Below are 21,786 nucleotides of genomic sequence, written 5' to 3'. Positions count from 1 at the left end.
CAGTTGAATTATTTACATGTGGTGCATAGTATTTACTTTTGATGGGGATGTAAACACTTAGTTCAAGAAAGAAAGTGGCTCCAGTTGATCAAGTTAAGTACTCAAGTCAGTAAATTATGAAATAGTATTTAATTACCCTAATATTTAAACATTTTGGGGAAAGAGGTGAATTTATTTGAAAAAGACTTGAATTTGAAATTCAAATGGGAAGAAAGATGTGGGAATCTGGTTTTACCAATGAGAGACATGCTCCTTGTAATTGTGAGATCATTTTAAGTTTGCCGTGAACCCATTGTTTGTTCAGGCCCAAGCAAAAAGTGAAACTGATATTGGGCCAACTTCAGTAATACCATTGACACATAAAGGGATGATCTATGTAAAAAAATTAACCAGTTTTTAAGGAATTTGGAATGTTTTTGAAAAGAAATCCCTGAAGTGAGTGGTCACCCTTTCAGTGTACATTTACAAAAGACAATTTTCATCTGAGCATCCACATATCTCCTTCCCAATATACTATGATAATAATGTGGTGAAAGGGCTTGCATGTTCTAATAGCCTACATATGCCCAGGCAATCGCAGTGATAATTGCTCATGGTAGCCTTAACCATTTCAGTTAGGTCGAATGGTTTGAGTGAGATGCAAGGGATTCTGTGCAGCATCTTTTCCTCAGGGAAGCAGCTGCAATGCAGTGAAGACCTCAGTGGAGAGACCATTTTAGTAATGGTGTTACATTAAAGGTACTATTGAGGAAGGCTATGGGGAACCATTTAAATTATGCATTCCCAGAAATCATGATAGAACCAAATATGAAAATGAGTCCTGGCAACATTGGGACTTGGCCCACAGGCCTGAGTGTTGTGCCTGGCAGCAGAGGAGATTAACCTCTGTGGCCATCATTCATCTATTTCCTTCAGAGAGGATGGGAACAGAAAGGAAGACACAGAAGAGGAATACTGACATAAAACTGAGTTAGAATGTTAGGACAGTGCTGAGGACAGGGAAGTTGTAAAATATCAAGCAATAAATGGAGGAAAGACACGTTGGGCCTCAGAGAGTTGAGATGGAAATATGCGGGTGATTGCAATGAATTCAGAATTAAGTTAAATATAGCACAAAGGGTAAATGCTAGTCTAATGCAAGGAACTAGTTAGAAAAGATAGTAAAAGAGTTAGTAAAAATATCAGAATGAGTATATGTTGAGTTTATGGAGACACTGTGAAATAGGTGCCTAATGGAGTGAAACGTACTTTGCAGGAAGGAAATAAGTCAGGATGTAAGATGGGAAATTCCATTAAAAATATTAGAGATGCATTGCAGAAGAAGTGTGACAAGATGGGTGAAATGTAAGAAGGAACTTTATAGTAAAGATTATAGATCATTAAAGAAGTCTGGAAGAAGAGACAACTTTGCTTGGCGACAGGCAACAAGGAAAGATACATTTTTATGGACTTATTTGCAGCATGTTACAAGAAAGGAATATTCCTGGAACACTTTTTTAGGTCCATATCAATACCATCACAGAAAAAGCATTAAGGCAGCAGCATGCGAGGAGCATAAGTTCGATTTTGCATATGACAAGGAAGTACATTGTGTCATCAATAAATGGATTGAGAAGAGAGTAAAATATTATTTAGGAGTTGTTGAGATTTAGAAGGAAGGTTGGTACATGTGATACCATTGCAATTATGTGATATGGTGGAAAGGATCATAGAATACATTCAGGATGTAATTTTTAGCTTCATCAATATTTGAGAAACCACTTGACTTAGTAAACTAGGCAAAATTAATGAACTTTTGCAGAAGATAGGAGAAGACTCTTAGACACCACTTGTGTGTATTGTGAATGGAAAGTTGGGATGGATAATGCTAGGAAAGGGAGGAGGGTAGATGTCGATTCTCACTTATTCGTTTCAATGTATGTGGGGAAATGGTAACGGAGACAAAGGAAGGACTGGGGTGAAAGTAGGTGGGGAACTCTTCATCAAATCAGTTAGTTTTGCAGATGATCAAGCCTTAGTTAACCAGCTAGTAAAAGGTTACTGCCACTACACAGCAAATTTCAGAATGAGTGTGATAGGCATTGGATGAGAATTAATCATAAGAAAATAAAGGTATTGAGATTCTCAAGAAACGCAAAGGCTTAGATTAAATTTGAAGTTGGTGGAACATAAACCAGAACAGGTGGAACAGTTCAGCTAATTGAGAACTTTTTTGGAGGAGGATAGGCTGAGTAGTCTGGATATTACAAGAAGCACTACATTAGGTGAAGAAGCACCAAGCAAAGTAGGTGGTGGTTTTCGCATTGGTTTTTTGACTGTCCATAAACTAGAGAGATATGAGTTTTGTTGAATAGAAAATAGTGAAATATCAAGTCTTTTTTAAAAGCAGTAGCAAAGGTGGTTTTAGACATTTACATCCTCTAGAACATTGCTTCGTTATTAAAAGTCATACTGTCTGAAGAGTAGATAGTCTGTTTCTCCCAACAAATCATTCTCTCTACTATTATTAATTTCCCCCAGGTCCATGCTTCCAATGTTAGTTGCTAATGTGAAATCTGTAATAAGGATACATTATATTCTATTAGAAAAGTTTTAATTTATTCATGTAATTTAAAGTTGTATTTCAATGGTGAATCCTTTAAATCACTCTCATATTAGCGTATTCTAAGTAGGTCTCCACGCACTAATTAGGATAAACATTGAATTATCATTACTGAGCGAAGTAGGGGCTATTTTGTAATCAGGAATGAGATTTTATTTTTAATGAGATATTTATTACCTGCGCATGCTAGTGTCCAACACTGCCTTTTACCCTGCTGTAAATGTTTTATTGCTTTTTGTACAAATTTTAGTTGTGAAATTTTTCTGGAATACCTTCAGTCATATCCTGTTCATAGCTTCCCTTAAATCTGCTTTAATTATTCCAAGAGCGGATGCTTAATACTATGTAATTTGGGTTTATGGCAAATCAGTAACCACCTGGGTCTCTGGTAAATTTTGCATATAAGGAAATCGCTTCTCTCAGTTAGTTTGTTTAGTATTGCTTCAAACAAAAACAGTTATGACAAAACAATGAAAAAGTTCATATTTTGAAGCAAGGGGATTCATTAAATTTACACAACTCTTAACTGTAGCAAAAATTGGTTCAATTTATCCTTGTACATTTAAAAATATATAACATTGGTATTTTTATTTATTTTTCAGGGTACTTCTCTATTTGGTTTAGTAGCTTTTTCTCATTTGATTTATAGCTATTCTTTTTCCAACACACTTAGCTGCTCTGTAGTCTAGTCCAGTATTTATTTAAATTGTTTATTATGATGGTGATTTTGGATTATTCAATAGTTTTTCAGTTGTTATGTGCTGATAAAATTTTCATGTAATGGTCATTGTCTATTAATGTACCTATCTTTTGCAAGTTAGATTTGTGGTCATTAACCTTTTTCGATTTTTGCTCTGCAGAGTCCAGACATGTCTGTGTATTTAAACTGTTTGAGAAGATGGGGTGCTGAGCATGTTGAAGCAACTGGGGAACTGGTGTTGGTGGGCAGCCTTGTCAGGTGAATGGCATTCGAAATGAAAATAATTATTCACAACATCTATTATTTAGCTTGTCTTTTCTTAAATACCATGGTCAGTTCTCTCCATAGCAGCTCCCGCTTAAGCAACTATCAGATCACTACTGTGTCAATTTATATATTATGGACCAGCTTACCTTAACTGCTGTAATTGGATTTGATTTGTATTGTTGGTCTTTTTGTCTATGTGGGCAGTTTCTTCATCACATTATCCTTTGCAAATATGATTTTGCAGATACCTTGGACAAATGCAATTTATTTTTTCCCAGGCATAATTAACTCTGAATTTGAAAAAGTGAACTTATGCACTTAAAAAGTTAACTCTTAAAGAATTAATTCAGCATAATTGGCTTATGCTGTAGCATTTTACTGGAAAAATGATTCACCTTTAAAAAAATGAAAGAGACTTGAATTTAGCTGCAACTTTTTACACTGTATGTATTGTCTGCTCAGCTGTCAGCATAAATGTATATACTTTTTTGAGATATACTAGCTTAAGATAGAATTTGGATTAATTGTCGCTCCTCATTAAATGGATTAATTGAAACCTTAATTCTGAGTGAAACATGCTGCCTTCTGTTTGTGAAGTTTTTTTTTCTCCAAAAACTCAATTTTTTCAATCTCAAAAACTTCCTGGAAAGTAGATCCAAATTGGACCTGGACGATGTTACTTTGTGTATTTTTACCCAATTTATGCCAAAAATTAGAACCCCCTGCTGTTTCATCTTTGCACGATTTGCCTCTAATTAAACATACAAATTAATTTTCAGATTTATGTATCAGTAAGATGGGTGTGGTAGATATTCTTCATCAATAATAATAATAATATACTTGATTCATCTTATAATCATATTCACATATGGTAGATGTCGTCATTTAGGAACATACAGTTGTTCCTGGATAATGTAGTATACAGCACAATATACAATCACATAAAATACTTATTTGAAAATATTTGCATACATACACTTAGTATTCTACTCATGCTAGACCTTATAATTTTAGGCTAGTAAAGTCGAGCTCATAATACTCCTCTATTGAGTATAAAGGATTGGAGGTAAGCCAATCACGCAGCACCCTGCGGAACACTACATTGCGGGCTGACTTTACAGATTTTGGAAGCATATTAAACAATTTGATAGGTAGACCTTCAACTTTAAGTAGCTTCCTATTTCTAAATCAGAATATGTTCACCCTATGCAAGGTAGAAATTAATTTATCTCTACTTCAATAATCTCCTCACTGAAACCTCATGACGCATTGTGTAACTATGCCATCCACAATCTAATTGAACAAATGTTAGTCCAGCCATCATAATGATCACTGCGCTGGCTTAAATGTTTCAACTAAGTTGCAGGAAATGAAGTGCTGTCACTCAGCACTGGTTGAGATTGATAATTATAACCTATATCAGTTTTGCACCTTCATGCAAAGATGATTTTCACATGATACTTACTTGCTTTAGCTAGCTTAAAAAATTTAGGAAGCAATCACACAAAAAAGTATTATTCCAGCATAGAATTCATTCTACATTGATGAAACATGAAATACATATTCATAATAGCCTCATTTAATGGTCATGAATGCCTGGACTTCTTCATTTTGACAAATCAAATGTCATGAAATGACCAAATCTACTCATGGTTTGAAAGCTATCCACGTCTAATTGTGTGTGTGTTCATTATTCATTGTGTGTTAATTGGTTATTATATCATTATTAATTTAAAATTAGCAATTTTCCTCAAAATATTTTGTGGAAAATTGCGAATTTTTATGAATCATGATATTCAGCCATATCACGCCTGAAATGTCCCTTTTTATTCATGTTTCCAGTTTACCAACTGTGTAGTATCTAGGTGTTTTTGTTTTTCTGCCCAAAAGTGTTTTGGATCGTTTGGATTAACCTTAATTGTCAAGGAAATATCATTGTTGATGGACTTCTGTCACATTTTCGGTAAAGTGGGTATATATGTATGTCACTTATATTGAAAAAGTATAAGACTAAATGATACAGATGGCTCTGAGAATTTTTTGGCTTGTTTTATTTTGTACTGAATATATATTTCTTTTCCACAGTGATAGCCATCATGTTATAGATAGAAATTTTATATCATCCTGTGTGATACGCAGACTGCAACCTGATCTTGTTGAGACAAGCGATGGACAGATCTACCGCCTTCTTGGGCCTCCACAATCATCAGGTTGGTAATCTTTTTATTTTAGTGTTTCTCAGCAGGATTTTTTAGAATGAATTGTTCATACACTTCAATATCCTAGAAATATAAATGGATTTGAAAAGTGACTTATCCTGTGGGTCCTTTATATTTATTTTTCCACATTCTATGATGTTAAGTACTAGTGTGAGTTTAGATTCAAATGGTATTTTATGTTTAACAAGGAAGGTGTTTGCCTTCAGTAAGTATTTTGTTGTTTTAACTCTTGAAGCTCATCGAAATATACTGTGAAACCTAGAGGAACAAATATCTATGCATATTATTTTCTAGCGATAGGCTTGGCCGGGTAGCTAGATTTCATTGTAAGTGTTCAAATGAAATTTGATCGGATGAACTGCAAATTCATGCATTTAGTTCATTTTACTTTGAGTGAATTTCATTCTTTCTCACCATATCATTGTCGTAAAAATGAATTTTGCGGTATGTTAATTCTTTGTGAGATGCAATTCAACGGTAATTATATTGTCATAGGACAGTGAGCCCTTCACTGAAGTCTGTTTGACCCAAAAATAATTCCTCGTAAGTGGAGAAACATGTAACTAAAAAAAATTTTACCTTAATGCATACTTATTGAGTCAACATGGTCTTCTACCATGTCTCTTTTCATCATTTTAAAGAGAAACATCAGAAAACTCCTTTTGAGGTCTCTATTAATCTGATGAATAAGACGGCTGGACAAATTTAATGTTCCAATAATTGAATAATTGAAGCTGGAAAAAATGGAACTAATACAAGAAAAGGTGAATTGAACATTTTAAGTAAATTTATGAAGAAGTAAATAGTTGGTAAAACTAATTGATAAGTCCATAATGCATGCAGACATGTTTATGCACATTCTACATTAGACTGGCTTATTGTTAGTTTCTATTTGATGTATGATTTTCTGGTGACATATATACAACTATGTTTTCCTCATAATTGGAAAATCATTTTATAGTATGGAATAACATTATAGACATCTTTGTGAAATGGTCAGAATTTGGGTAAGGAGTCTAAGAAACTGCTATGGTCGTTTATGTAAAAACATTATACCATCTCTTTAGTCTAATGTTTTTGGAGTTTTTACTTCAGGTGTCATGGAAATGTTGCCTCTCTTACTTCTATCTTCTAGATCTATCATCTCTTCATTGCTAAATACCATTGCATCATATTGTAATACATCAGCGAGTTAATTTGCTTTGATATTTGCTTCCAGCATCCTACATATTTCCTCCAGCTAAGTACATTTGAGGTCTGTTCAAACACTTCCTGAACTTTTTGAATGGCACGTCTCCAGTGGGTTATTGTTTGATCCGCTTCAAGACAGTTTGTCTGCGGAAACTTCCCGAAAAATTGCCTTCAACCAGTTTGTTGGTATCAGGTTTTGATGATTCCTTATGGTCTTTTATATGAAAGGGTGTTCGTGGAGTGTGGCAACAAATTAAATCTGCAGAAATGAGCTCTTTGAAGAAGCAACATTGTTATGTGAAACTGCCAATCCTGTATCGAAACTTTTGAGTGGATTACTAAGGCTTATGGGGAGGATGCTAAGAAACGTAGTGCACGTTATGAGTGGTTTATCTGGTTCAAAAAGGGATGGCAATCCGTGAAAGACAACGAGCATTCTGGAAGACAATCAATGTTAAAGCATGAGTTCCACAAGGCAGTGTTCTAGAGCTATTACTCATCCTAATTTACATAAACAATAACCAAATAATTTAAATTCCCCAGTAAGACTCTTTCCTGATGATTGAATTATATACAGATTGGTAGAGCATGTAAATGACCATGTAGTACTGCAAAATGACATCAATCGCCTTGGTGACTGGGTACAAATAATAAAATGAGCATTAATGTAAGCAAGAGTAAGCTGATGAATTTTTCAAATAAAAAGAATGCACAAAAGGATATTTGCACCCTCTTTGGAGGAAGAATCCTATTTAGCAGTCATCGCAAATATTTAGGCGTTTACTTAACTAGGGATCTTGGGTGGGCTTTCCAAGTAGATAATGTGACATGGAAGGCATTTAAAGTACCTCATTGGTAAATGAAAAATTTAAAGGAAGAGTCATAGCCACAAAAGAAGATAGGAAAAGTTCAAAGAAAGGCAGCAAGACATGTACTTGGAAGGTACAAAAGATCAGATAGTGTAATGGAAATATTGGTTTTACTGAAATAGGAGAGTTTGAAAATAGAAGAAAAAGGAATAGGTTAGGCACGATGTACAGAATTGTTAAATATGACAAAGCGTGGGAAGATTTATGGAAAGAGATAGAAAAACCAATCTTTACGGGAAAAAATGACCACAGTTTTAAAATAAAAATTATAACACAAAAACAAATAAGAAGAAATACTCTTTTTGAAATAGAACTCTTGTTGAATGGAACTAGCTGCCTGGAGGTTTGTTTGAGCCTTTTCCATCAAATTTTAGGAGTTTAAACAATAAGTGTAAAGCAGCCACTGGGTGATGAACGTCATTGATCAGTGAGAATACTTTTATACTTATTAAAATATTGTTTTTTACATGACGTGGACGGCGTGAGAAGTTGTATTTCAAAAGTGAATGGTGTGTTAATGGTGGTTTTGAACTGTGTATGAAATTGAAGAATGCGTGATTATAGATGGAGTGTTGTAGGTAGTATGGTGCGAACCTAGTCCATTTGTGATGGTAAAGGTGCAGTTGGTAATCTTAAGTGTCATTTTTTGTGAGAGCATTTTGTGTGTTATACGCTCATCTTGTGTGTGTACGTATGTTCATTTTAAGAGTGAGCATTGACCAGACATGACCATTGCTGCCAGGAAAATTGTCTGATTGCAATGAGTTTTATGTAATAATATAAAAATGCTGACTGATGACCCTTATATGGAGAAAGTGAAAGGTTTCATTTGTACAAATTGGCATTTGAATGTCAGAGAACTTGCCAAAGAGTTTGGTTCTCCATTCGTTCATACTATAAAATCTTGACTGGAAAATTAAGGATGCATCGAGTCTCCACCAAATTCGTGCCTCACCTGTTGACAGCAGGCCAGAAATGATCTTATATACCTGTACATATCTAGCTCATGGGCAGAGTATTTGTTTATGTATCACTTTATTGTTAGTTTGAATTTTTCCTCTAGGCTACGTTATAAGTGATGGTTCATGTTCAGTAGTGTCATTAAAATGTTTCCAAGACTTTTCAATCGACGAAAATTTTGGCACGTTGTTCTGTAATGTGTAAATGCTTTTGCAATTGTGTCAAAATTTCTTAAACTTTTTAAAAACTTAAAAAATGATTAATTTTGTTGGATTTATCTTCTATGGCTTGATAAAACTTTACTCACCCTTAAGTGATTAAATTTTTTTAACCTTTATGGTTTGTGCCAGTGTTTGCATTGAATAAATAATTTGCTTAAATTTTACAGAAATGATATTCCGTCATGGTTTTCCCGGGAACTGGAAAGATTACTTAAAGAGAGGTGCATTTCCAGTCCAAACAGCAACTAATGCCAGGGCTTTAAAAAGACGTGATTCTTGTGCTGGTAATAAAAATTATTTATACTTGAACTCTGAATGGTTATTGGAAATTTATATCATGGCATGTTTAATTTGAGAAATATTATTTCTTTGAGAAGCATTCGGTTAATGCATAATAAAGTATGTAGCTTTAAGATAATTTAATACATGATCCTGAATATCATTATTTGCTAGCTATTTTGTTGCTAAACTTAAGACTTAACTATTGTATGTTCTTCTAGACAAAGCTGAAAAACCATCCCGGAACATTGCCAAAAACAGTCCCCTTAGTTCAAATGGCCGCACAATTGCACCTGAAAAAAATGTTTCAATTTCATCAACCATCCCTCATCAAAAGAGGACAAGTCAAATGATTCAGCATATAGTCAAACATAATATAAATCAGGTATGTATATGCTAGCTTTGGATATTTTGATGGAATATCTGGTGAATGGCTCTCCTCAAGTTGGTACTCTTTGCCTTCAAATCTGCCCTATCCATCTCCTCTTTGCTCCTTTAAATTTCATATATCAAGTTGTTGTTGTACTTTTTGTAAATGGAGTGGTTAGAGGATTAACCATGATTGTGTTTTCTTTTTAGAGTCAGAATGCTACAGTTGGCAGCAAAAGTTGCAGTGAGTATTATAGCATTCCATAATCTTGAGATTGATGTACTCTTGATCTGATGGCAGACAGACTTTTGAATATGAGGAACAGTGTAAGGTGTAGTTGCTTAGTCTGTGCAGCATTTGGTTGCTGATTGGAGTGTCCTGGTTTCCTATTCCAGATGATGCCTTCAAAAAATATAATCTAAATTCCAAGAATGTCATTATCTGATTACTGGAACTTGATGGAAAAAAGAATAGTGGCAGAGGGAATAGAACTCATTCCTTAACCTAAATGTTAGCATTTCATAAAACTTATCAATTAGTTTGGAGTAAGGGCTACCCTACCTGGCTGAAACCAGCCCTTAGAAAATATTTTTTTTAAAGTCTGATATGCACGTATAGACTTATTCATGTATTTTATTAGTTATTCGTTTTAATTATTCATATGCAGTTTTTATTTTCAAAGTGATTATATTTCATGATACTGAAATAATTCTTCCAGATTCATTAATGAACAAGGAAAATGGCTCATTGAATAAGAGAAAAAATAAGAGCCTGCTTCCATTACAGGGTTCCAATCCCTTAAAGAAAATGAGGCCAGATGACTTCAAGAGCACAGGTAAACATTTGAGCATGATATAAGTTATTTATTTTTATTGACTTAAATAATGGGATTAAAAATTTAATATTTGTCTTTCTCCCATAGGTGTTCCATTCAGGAGGCAACAAAATAGTTCTGAGGTTTGTAAAATTTATGGAAATTTCTGTTAATTACCATTGAGTTGTTTTCCAATTATTTGCTTATGGAATGTCAATCCAGTGAGTTGTATTGAATGTTGCTTTTAACTTGCTTTCTTTGCGTTTAGATATTTTTTCAAACTCGAACTTACAGGCTTATTTCACATCATATATGTAATAAACAGAGTATCAGAAATTGGTTAATTGTCATGAATAATGGATTATTTGCTTTAATACATAACCATTATAGTGTGAAAGTAAAAAAATAGAAATTTCCCCATTCAATAGCTAATTATAGAAATATCATTGATTTTGTTCTGAAAAAACGGTTAATATGAAAGGTAGTGAATGAACAAGTTATATGTTATTCTCAGGCTCATTTTTTCATTGTTGTGATATAACTAGCTATATTAAATGCATTAAATTTAAAATATCTGTGCTTTTACTGTATCTGATGGTGATTGATCATTAATTTTTCTCACGAAGGCAGAGGTGAGTTCTCAATCTGAACAGAATGTAAAGCTGAGCCAAGAAAGGGATTCCTCTGCCAAGAAAGATAAAAAAGCAGAGGAGGTGAGATCAGATGTGCAGTAAGTACATAATATGTCCTTAATTTCCTGTGGCTGTTGGTTTTTTCAGTAAATGTTCACTTTCTTGTTAACTGTTTTGACATATCATGGTCAAGTTTGCATTTTCTGTACTTGCTTAAGAATAGCATTTCACTTACAACCCAAGCCAGTGATATGCAAATGTCACTGATTGAACAAACACAAGACTAGAAAGTGATAAATGAATGCAGACTATGGTCATAATTGTTAATGCATTGCAACTAATCGACGTAATTAATCCTGTAGTCCAATTGTTTGTGTTATCCTTAAATTCTGGCCTGCGAGTTCCTTCAAATAACAGATTTATCGAGTAAATAGTAAGGGAATTGTCCATTTTCAGACTCAAATCTAATTCTTAGTAAGAGGTGAGATCTTACTGCAAGAATCTTGTACCAATCCATACGTTTGATAAAAATCATGATAATTTCTGTGATATATTATTCATAAGACAGAAGTTTGTTGTGCTGTGGTGTAGAAGTTTTCATGGAAATGTTTTCATTTAAATGGCTAATCAATTCATCTTCCTTTGGGTGTTGAGCAATTAATTAGTGAAAAGAAAAAATCATTTAATCAATTTAGCAGGTAACATTGACTTTTTAATTTCTTAAGAGCTTCCAATAACTTTTACTGAATAAAATGGTGCGAATTGTTAAACATCAATATTCAATGAAGGATCTCAGGTTTTCCCGGCGTATGGTATTCAAGAAGTTCTCTTGGGTTTCCCACCGGGTCAAGTTGCAGTACACCGACGTTTCGATAGCTGACTCTGCCATCGTCTTCAGGGTGAAGTTGAGCATAAAAAAGGCCTGGTATTTATACTCTCCGCCAAACCTCAGGTGTGCCCTGATTGGTCGAAAGCGTTAATGTGCTCCGCTATGGCCAATCGGGTGCGTTCCCGTGCATTTTTTATTTTCTTTAGCACTGGCTTCCAAGTGTTACTGATTTGAAGCCGTTGTCTCGGTTGAAAGTATTGTTGTCTCGTCGGATTTCAACGGCTTCTTTCACCATGTGATCTCAGTAGCCGTTGGCGTGGCATAGCCTCTTTGTGCTGGTAAAGTTGATTCTGTGGTCGTTATTTAGGCAATGTTCGGCGACCGCAGATTTTGCTGGGTAGACTAACCTGATGCACCTCTCGTGTTCCTTTAGGCGCGTTTCAATGGTGCGGCCGGTCTCCCTAATGTATGCTTGGCCGCACTCGCAAGGAATCCGGTACACTCCTGAGGTCTTCAATCCCCGTTTGATATCCTCAAGACTTTATTAGAAATCGTAGAGACAAATGGGATGCAGGCTCTTGCAACAGGTTTTCTGCCTCTCCTCTCCTACCTCCAGGATTTGTGAAGGCCCTTTTAAGGGCAATGTTCTGAATTTCACCCTGAAGACGATGGCAGAGTCAGCTATCGAAACGTCGGTGTATTGCAACATGACCCGGTGGGAAACCCAAGAGAACTTCTTGAATCAATATTAAAGTTTTTTAATACAGTAATATGTGTCATCAGGTTTAGAACTTCAATTTTTCATGTTCAAATTTTGTGTGACATCAAGGTACAAGAAATGTCATTAATATGTGGTCTACAATGCCACATTGCTTTAAGAAGAATCATTAAATTTCCAACATTCATCTTCCAATTGCTAATCAGGGGTGTTAACTCAATGGACACCTGTTAGGAAATTTGGAGATCTGTTTTAAATGGTTGTGGATTAGTTTTTGAATTGTAATTATCTGGTAAATTATGTTCTGTAAACATTTGACATAGTGTTGTTTTTGCCACTTATCTGAAACGCTCTTACAAAAATATTTTGCATAAATCTTGCACAGTCAGCATGATGCCTAGAATGGAATTATTCATTAGGGGTTACATTTTTTTTGCGGTACAAGGCCTGTTCCAAAAGCAGTAGGAATAAAATATTATTACCAGAATTGATAAATTCACGCGAGTATTTGAACTAGCACCCTTGTGCATCCACGCACGTCTGCCAGTGAGTTTTCCATGCCTCATATGCCTTTTGGAAGACAGTGGCTGGAATACTGCTAAGCTCCCTCGTCATGACCAGTTGTACTCTTAATACTTCCACTGAGCCATGGTGACGTCCTTTCAGCATGGATTTGAGGTGGGAGAAGAGAAATCTGGTGGGGCATTACCTAAAAAATTTGGATCCTCACTCTCATGGTCAAGAAGCTCTTGGCAGATCAGCGTGCAATTTTCTTTTTGTTCATCCAAGAGAACTTGCAGCACCAACTTTGCACATACCTTTCTCATTCCCATATTTTTGGGCACAAGTCAATGCACATCACTTTTAGGGATGCCAAGTTTATCAGAAACCATGCAAACACTTAATCTATGATCCTTCTCCAAGAAAGCCTTTCTTCTTTTCTTGCTGGATTTTCATAGTTTTTTCAGGTCGAAGGGCATCCTGAACGTCAAGCTTCTTCATCTCCTCCCCCCTTCTGAAACAACTTCTGCCCCTCAAAAACACTCAACCTACCCTATTATTGTCATAAGCTGCCATTAGCATGTCATGAGTCTCTTTCCTGGTTTTGCCTAGTTCCATGCAAAATTTGATGGCGTAGCACTGTTCCAATGACCCAGTTCATGGCGGAGCGTAGTGAGGTCACATTATATAGGTTTTGCAAACAAACTATCCACATTCTGCATAGGCTGGGAGCAAACTGCTACAGGCCTCCAGCCTTTCTCAAGACTCCCCTTCCTTGAACCAAGCCAGAGACACCACTGCCAATCCATTCGTCTATCTGGGAAAAAATGCCATACTACTTTTGAGACCAAAATTGTACATGCGATAATGAATTCCCCTTCACTGCATCCAGCTTATTGATGAAGTAAATTCTCCTTGAGCCTTATAGGGGTCCATCTGCTGAAGCAATAATTTATTTTAAAAGGGCCATCCATAATACTAATGTCAACATGCTTGAATAAAAATTATTTTCAACATTTTTGAACGAAAAGCTGAACAGATACCTAAATTTGAGGCTTCCACTTATGAATTAAAAATTTTTTTATGAAGAAAATCTTTGGGCTTATAATAAAGTTAGAATCAGAATTGAAATCAGAAGTGTATCACATATTCTGCTAGTAAAATGTATTCTATAAAATTACTTACTAAATGGCTGGTGATAACATATTAAAATGATTTTACAAATTTTTTACTTACATTAGTGTTTTCTAAAAGTTTAATTTCTGAACTCTGAATAATAATTTATATACTTAGGTTTGTCTAATTTTTAATGTAAAAACATTCATCATAGCACTGTCATTTCATCAGGTAATCTTTAATGACTTATGTACTAAGCTGTTCAAATGTGTTTGTTCCCCAAATAATGTATTGTATTAAAATTGCAATGAACTGTTTAATGTAGATTTTGGGTGGAACCAACTACTGCTACATTTCTAAAACTTGCCCTTTATCCCTAAATATCTGTGAAATTCGGTCTTATAAATGATGCTTTGTTATGTTTATCTTAAATGCAGTGTATTGCCATTTTTAAATATCTTAGCTTAGCATGTGATTTTGCAGGGACCTATTATGGGATGATGTAGGCAGATTCCCCCAAAATTACCACCCCAGATCTGTAATATTCACTTTGTGAATGTTGCCTAACCTCTGTTGCCATCATTTGCTTTAGATTTGTTTGTTTACTTTGAGGAAAGTTCACCAGATAACCCTATGTCCATGAAGGCTCATGTTAGTTTGGTACAATAGGCCTCCGCTATATAAAGAATGCAAGTTAACCAGTTGTTTTGCGACTCGAGGGGATTCTTCTCATGGACTCTGGGTTTATTTTTGTCTGAGGTTATCGTAAATTGTTGCAATGTATATAATCAAGTGGTAGTCCCTATTGTCTTGTCCTTCCTACATAGAGTGCACAGAACAGTGTTGAGCTTAAGCTTTAAATCTTAACGTCCACTTGCACCTTCTGGCATCAGAGCTGCTCAATCAGTTATAAACACTTGTGAAAGGCTAGTCCCTAAGATATTTGAAAGTGATAATTGTGGGCAAATCTTTACTTGGTTGTGTGATGGAAAGTGCACTGGTCATTGAATAGCTGGAAGCTATTCCCCAACTGACCTATAGCAAGTCAAAAGAAAGAATAGGGATAGCTATGTCAGTTTTACTTGGAAACTGGAGTGAATAAGCTGGACTTTTTCCTTTTTCTTTACCTCTTCATTGTTTGCTCCTAAGATATTCTAATACGCTTATTAGTATTTTTTCAAAGTGTTTGTTTAAAATTTAGTGTGAATATTATCGGAAAGCATTTGCATTGAACAACATTGATGGATTCTAAGAGTTGATATTGATTGTATTTTATTCAAAAGTAGTGTAGACCAACTTATGATCACAGGAAATTAATGCTATATTTTGTACTTGATGCATGTTCAGCTTTTAACTTTGGGACTTGCCACATTCTTGCTACATCTTTCTTCATGTCATGGTACAAATGGTCTTGTGATAATAAACTTGGTGGGTTAGTGACTCATTTTTAATGTTGCTTTGATAATTTTTTCTCTTCAGGACTCATCCTCATAAATTCATGGCATGTATTATCAATCAGTGTTGGTTGTTTGTGACATTCCCTTTGGTGTCACAGCTAACCAAACCGACATCAGTGTTATAATGCTGCAAACCTGCAAATGCTATGAGATATCAAGTAGTAATCCTGAGAAGTATAGAATTTTGTGGTGCCTTCCAATTCTTGAATTTTTGGAGTCAAACTTGAAAAGAAATGCAATCTGTAATATGATTCCTGCATTTATAAGTCCAGAAAATAACTGCTAAAGACAAAAGCTGGCAGGATTTTCTACATGATTCTGATAGCTTTGCTGCCAATTCTAGTCTTGTATTCATAGTCACTTTTTGTTACTGAATTCTTGTAGAGTTTGGTGAAATAATGTCTGATAATAGTGCTATTGCTAGTTACAGATTTTAAATAACTGCTCTATAAGGGTGTACAAAAATTTTGTTGGGTTTCAAAAAAATTTTTGGAGAATTGTTTATTGGTTTAATTTCAAATTAGTAAATTGCATTAGATATTTAGCGTTCAAGCTTTTTGAATCTTTAGTTCCCCAGCTCAATTGGATGTGATCACCCATTACATTCCCAACAATGTAATTTTGAAGTTTGATGCATTATGCATTTTGTCACGTTGCAAAATCCGTTACATTCCTTAGCATCAAGAGGTGGTTTTTTTTTACTGCACTAGAGTCATAGCATTTGCAGTTTGGAATCCTCTGTATTCAACCATTTTTAGGTGATATGCTAATTACTCCAGGAGATAACTTGGCACTTAACTTTGGTCTAACAATAAACTATGATGCAAGGACAAATTAGATAACACCTGTGTTTATATAAATTCTAAAATGTGGCTGTGCGGTAATACTAAGATCATTTGTAGATTAAATAAAGATGTGGGAAGTATCATTGTAATGGATTGGCTCAACTGATATTATAATCAAGAAAACTTATTTTTTGTCTTAAAAATATGCAGAGGTCAGGAAAGTACTAAAAGCGAAAATCGATGCTTTCTTAAGTGCACAGTTGTTTAAAGTATTGTGAAATTCTTAAATGCAAGATAAAAATTATTTTTATTTTTGCAAAGATTTTTTCAATTTAAATTTTCCATGATTATTTAAAATGTGTATTTTTGAACGATTGGTTCACAAGAGATGATAAACTAAATTTTTTTAATTATAGAACGGTATTACGCCTAGGTATTTACCAAGAATTTTGAATTAAAAAGAAAAAGAAAAGTCATTTGAAACATTTGGATCTCAAAATTGAGCTTGGGTCTTCTGAACAAAATTGATCTGCCTACATAATGCTGATTGGATTAATAGCTGCTTACTCATATGATAAAAGAGTGAATAGAATATACTGGTTTAATCTAGGTTGCTATCAAACAAGTCATCCAATGCTATCTCTTTATCAGTGGAATTTTTTAAAATCTTTTTTTATGATGAAGCTGGACGTGAGTATTCAGTCAGAACATAATTGGAAGGAGGCTATCATAAAAGAATGGCAGGCTACCCAAAGTAATAGAGCAAGTTTGGATAATTAAACCATTCTGTGAGTACAAATTGTGCTGTTGATTTTCTGTGATCATTAGCCAAAATATTTTTAATTGCTCTTAGTTCATTTAATTATAAGAACTCATAATGTTATGAATTATTGTGTAAATAAGTAAAGACCATGTATGCAATAATACTCAAATGGAGTATTTAGTCCATCTTTTTCAAAAATATTAAATGCTGCCAGATTTATTCTTTGACTCTAATATGCAGTGTTTTCATTTAAATCAGTGTGTGGTTTAACCCAAGGGTAATTGTAGGTACGGCAAGGATCTAATAATGAGGTCTGAGCTCTCTTCTTGCTTATCAAATTGACCTCAAGGTGCAAGACCATTATTGGTGTAAGATGTATATGTTGTGAAATGAATGACTTGGAAGAAAAAAAGCTTTCAATTACTGATTTATTATGCATGTTTGTTTTAACAGAATCTATGCTGGTAAGGTAACTGAAGCTATATAATTTGAAGTTGTAATTGACTAGTGTTTTTATGTCACTTAACGCGCCTCCATTTTCCCTACTCATTTATCCTTCTCCATAAAAATAATCGAGTCTGCAAAGTGCTCATCAGCACTACCTGGTGACCAACACTGTCACAGTGGCAGTGGTGGCTCTCATTTAACAAATGGCCTATAACAATTATCCATATGTTCCGATTATGGTATTATTATTATTTTATTATTATTATTATTACCTTTTATTTGCCCAGAGATCACAATACAAAAATACCAGGTGGGTGAAGTATGTACATGATATAAGGCACGTCAATGAGGAGCAAAGACACAGGCTCAGTTAAGATACATAAAAGAATAGATGCTCATAGTTACATAAGTGTTTGGTACAAACCCATGAACATCGGCTGTAACATGCACATACAATATCAAATTCAGAAAAATCATTGATCACAAACATGAATCAGACCATTACCATTGCTAGAAACTAAAAGTATGAACTTACTGGTCGGGAATATTGTTGAGATATTCATCAACCGAGTAAAACATATTGCGTTGTAGATATCTTTTTAGTTTATGCCTGAATACGGCAGTTCCCTGTGTATCCTTGATACTTTTGGGTAGTTTGTTAAATAATCTGATGCCCATTTCATTGGGTCCTAATTTCAATGCTTTAGTTCTTATATTCCCATAATGGAAGTCATTCCTGCCTCTGGTGTAATGATGATGATAGGCAGAGTTAAGAGAATAGTTGCCGATGTTATTTTTTATATATAGAATTAAAAACATAATGTAGATGCATGGGAGTGGTAGCAAATTTAATTCATGGAAAATAGGCCTGAATCAATGATGTGATGGGGTGTGCTATCCTGATGTGTTGTAAAAGCCACTCCTTTCATGACAAGTATTGTTTTTAAAAATTGTAAAATAATAACCCTTAAATAAATTGTAAAAACAATTTTTGTCATGGTGAAGGAAGAAATTCTTGGTTTTCTGAAATTTTGTTTTCTTTTTCTTGGATCTAAGGCATTCTTAGGTCTATCGACCTCTGATCGATTTTAACATTTAGATGACCAAGTTCCAGTAGTTTAATGCACACAAAATTTTGTGACGAAATAATAAAATTATACAATTAAAAATGAAAACAAACAACGTTATGTCAAACTTTGAATCATAGGAGACAGAGAAAAAAATTTTCACACAAAAGGAGTAATTTCGTCATCACTTCTGATGGCAGGATCCTACTCGGTTTGTAAACATGATTGCATTCAGGAGCCAAAACATGTTCCACTTAACACAAAGCAGCACTTTCAAGTGAGCAATACAACCCATGAGGTGTAAACAAGAGATTAATGATATTGCTGTGTGAAGATGAGAAAACAGCATGGCAGGACTGTCTCAAGACAATTACTCAAGATCCCAGGAGAGAGGAAGGATACCACAAAATGAGTTGTCTTATATCCTAAGTACTAAGAATGAACAGAACACAGAGAGGGATTTCCCTGGTGTACGTCAGAATTCCTGGTTTTTTTCCCATATTTTTCATGGGTTGTCTAATTCCTGGGTTATTCCACATTTCCAAGAATTTCTGGATAAATGAGTATCTTTTGGCATGTTTACTATATCAAAATATACGGATCACTTAATAAAATAAAGACATTATTTGCACTCTTCATTTCAAAAATTCTATTGTGGCAAAAAAAGTAAATATGTATGCATTCACTGTACTTTTTAATCGGCTCTTATTAATGAGGATTTCTTAAGACATTGATATCAATTCCAGTTAGTTAAGCTTTGGAAGCTGGATGGAATTCTGTATTCTGATAACTTTCAATCACTTAAGAAAACCTTAAAATTATTAATATACAATCCTTCAAAATTGTAAAAGATTGATTCCGTATTACTTTAAATTTAGGAAGTAAAAGAACTCCTTATTTAATTTTTCATTTGTTATCTTGTGTGTGTGTATTGCATTAGTCAAAATAATTTCTTATGTAAACATTAAGGTCTATATGATGCTAGGGTAGGGTATGATGCTAATAGGGTAATCATGTTCAGTCAGAAAAACTTATTAATTATGAATTATTTTGTAAGTGGAACCATATTTTATGGTAAAAGTGAATGAGATAAAAAATAATTGTTTCACCCGTAATGAAGGTTTTTTTAAACGTTCTTAAATATTTCAGATTTGATTTATTAAAATTTTCATTCAATCTTTAATCTATTTGTAAGAGGCATGAGATCAGTAAATACCTTTGTATTTAGTTTGCTAAATTTAGTGTTTGCATTCAGTTGAACCCAAAGTGCTAACACAGTGAAACTTGTTAACAAATGTTTTGAGCAAAGTACAGCTGCTTATTTATCCTTTCATCTGAAATTCTTTGAGACTTATGGCTCTTCTCTTTAATAGCATGTATCATGATAAAGTTGTTTTGGCAAACTTAAATATGGAAATATTTCTTTTTAGGTCGTCAAGACAAGAAAAAAAAGCCACAATCAAGAAATCAGCCATCAGCAGTCAGCTGAATACCACTGATAAATACCTTGCCGTGATGGTATCAAATGAAGGGAGCATCAACTTTGATTTTAATATTTTTTAAGATGCATGGTTAACATCCAGTATATGGAGCTTGTAATTTTATAGCACAAATCATCAATTTTAATCGTTGTTGTTTATATTGATTGATAATTATAGTGGTCATTTAAGCAAGGCATGTATGTTATTTATTTTCCTCCTTTTATTCTATAATAACATTACCATATGAGTGTGAGAATCAATATTTTGTAAGGGAAGTAATGTAAGTCTGGTATAAGGAAAGTTGTTAATGGTATATTTCTAAGTATTATGTGAATAAGAAAGTGGAATAAAATTATAAAAATCTTGAGAATAAATAACAATTTTCTATGCTTATATATGTATATAGATTTTATTTCTACCTGCTATTCAGTTTTGGAAATATTCATAATACCTATGCACATTAAAGTATTTGCAGTGTAGATGCTTCTAATAGCATCTTCTATTTGGACAATAATGTATGCATTCCAACTGTAAGTGGATATCTTTCAGCCATCCTCTAGTCTAACTGTTAATATTCATCAGAATTATTCTCTTGCTTTTAAGTTCATGGTCCAAATTTTGATAGTTAGAGAAGTGCTTATTTCTTGCTAAAATATTCATGTATACAGGATATATTTAATGTTATTAAGTCGGTTGAAGAAAGAATAAAATCAATTTTGCTTTTTGGTCAAATAATTGCTTCATTTGGAGTGTAATGACTTCATTAGTAAAATTAGTGTAGTTAATGACCTGCTGGCAAACACTTGAACCATTGGAACAGGTAAAATATCTCGGAAGTGTTTTGGACCCAAATGGTCAATGTAGTAGGGACGTAAGGAAGAGAATTGCATTAGGCAACAAAGCTTTCACAAGGGTGAGGGATTTGATGACTGGAATATTGAGTAATGATGTTAGGAAAAGGCTTGTTAACACTTGGATATGGAGCATAGTTATGTATGGCGTGGAAATATGGTCCATGGATGTAAATTTGACTAAAAAAATGGGGGACTGAAGAAGGTTAATGGGCAAAATGGAAAACGAATTAAGTGCTAGGTATGGTGGGCAAGGAGGGAGTATTGTTGGGCTAAATCATGACAAGACAGTAAACGGATTAAAAGCATCTTGATTGGCAGTTCGATATTTAAGGCTCTGAAATAAAAAACGTCAGGCAAACATGGAAAGGACACGGATAGGATAGGGATATTGACTAAATGAAGGGAGGAAGTTAATGCAATTGAAAGGGTGTTAATTGTAGAATAGGTTGTTCTGTTGTGTTCTTTTGGGAGAGACAAAGTAATTGTCTCTGCTGTTTGGCAGCTAGTGTCCATCCAAAACCTACCTTGACAAGTGGATTACCTATAATAATGATGCTGATTGTATTCCATGCTCATGCCTATTAATCATATGACATACTCTCTGTACTCTATTGATGATCCAGAGATCCACTCGGTGTATACAA

General features: G+C 34.2%; 1 protein-coding gene across 1 annotated transcript; it reads left to right on the top strand.

Moving 5' to 3' along the window:
- The first annotated feature begins 3,520 nt into the window (after positions 1-3,520).
- On the top strand, positions 3,521-20,576 carry LOC139691985 (uncharacterized). Its single transcript, XM_071589973.1, has 9 exons — positions 3,521-3,560; positions 5,655-5,779; positions 9,197-9,313; positions 9,530-9,693; positions 9,888-9,921; positions 10,397-10,513; positions 10,601-10,635; positions 17,215-17,318; positions 20,238-20,576. The coding sequence occupies exons 3-8, from the start codon at positions 9,199-9,201 to the stop codon at positions 17,308-17,310; spliced, it is 561 nt and encodes a 186-aa protein (XP_071446074.1). The 5' UTR covers positions 3,521-3,560; positions 5,655-5,779; positions 9,197-9,198; the 3' UTR covers positions 17,311-17,318; positions 20,238-20,576.
- The last annotated feature ends 1,210 nt before the right edge of the window (positions 20,577-21,786 follow it).

The sequence above is a fragment of the Hetaerina americana genome, unplaced genomic scaffold, assembly GCF_022747635.1.
Source record: "Hetaerina americana unplaced genomic scaffold, ioHetAmer1.1.p SCAF_4, whole genome shotgun sequence".
Lineage (NCBI taxonomy): Eukaryota > Metazoa > Arthropoda > Insecta > Odonata > Calopterygidae > Hetaerina > Hetaerina americana.
The sequence above is the reverse complement of the archived record's forward strand: the minus strand, read 5'-3'. Positions and strand labels throughout refer to the sequence as shown.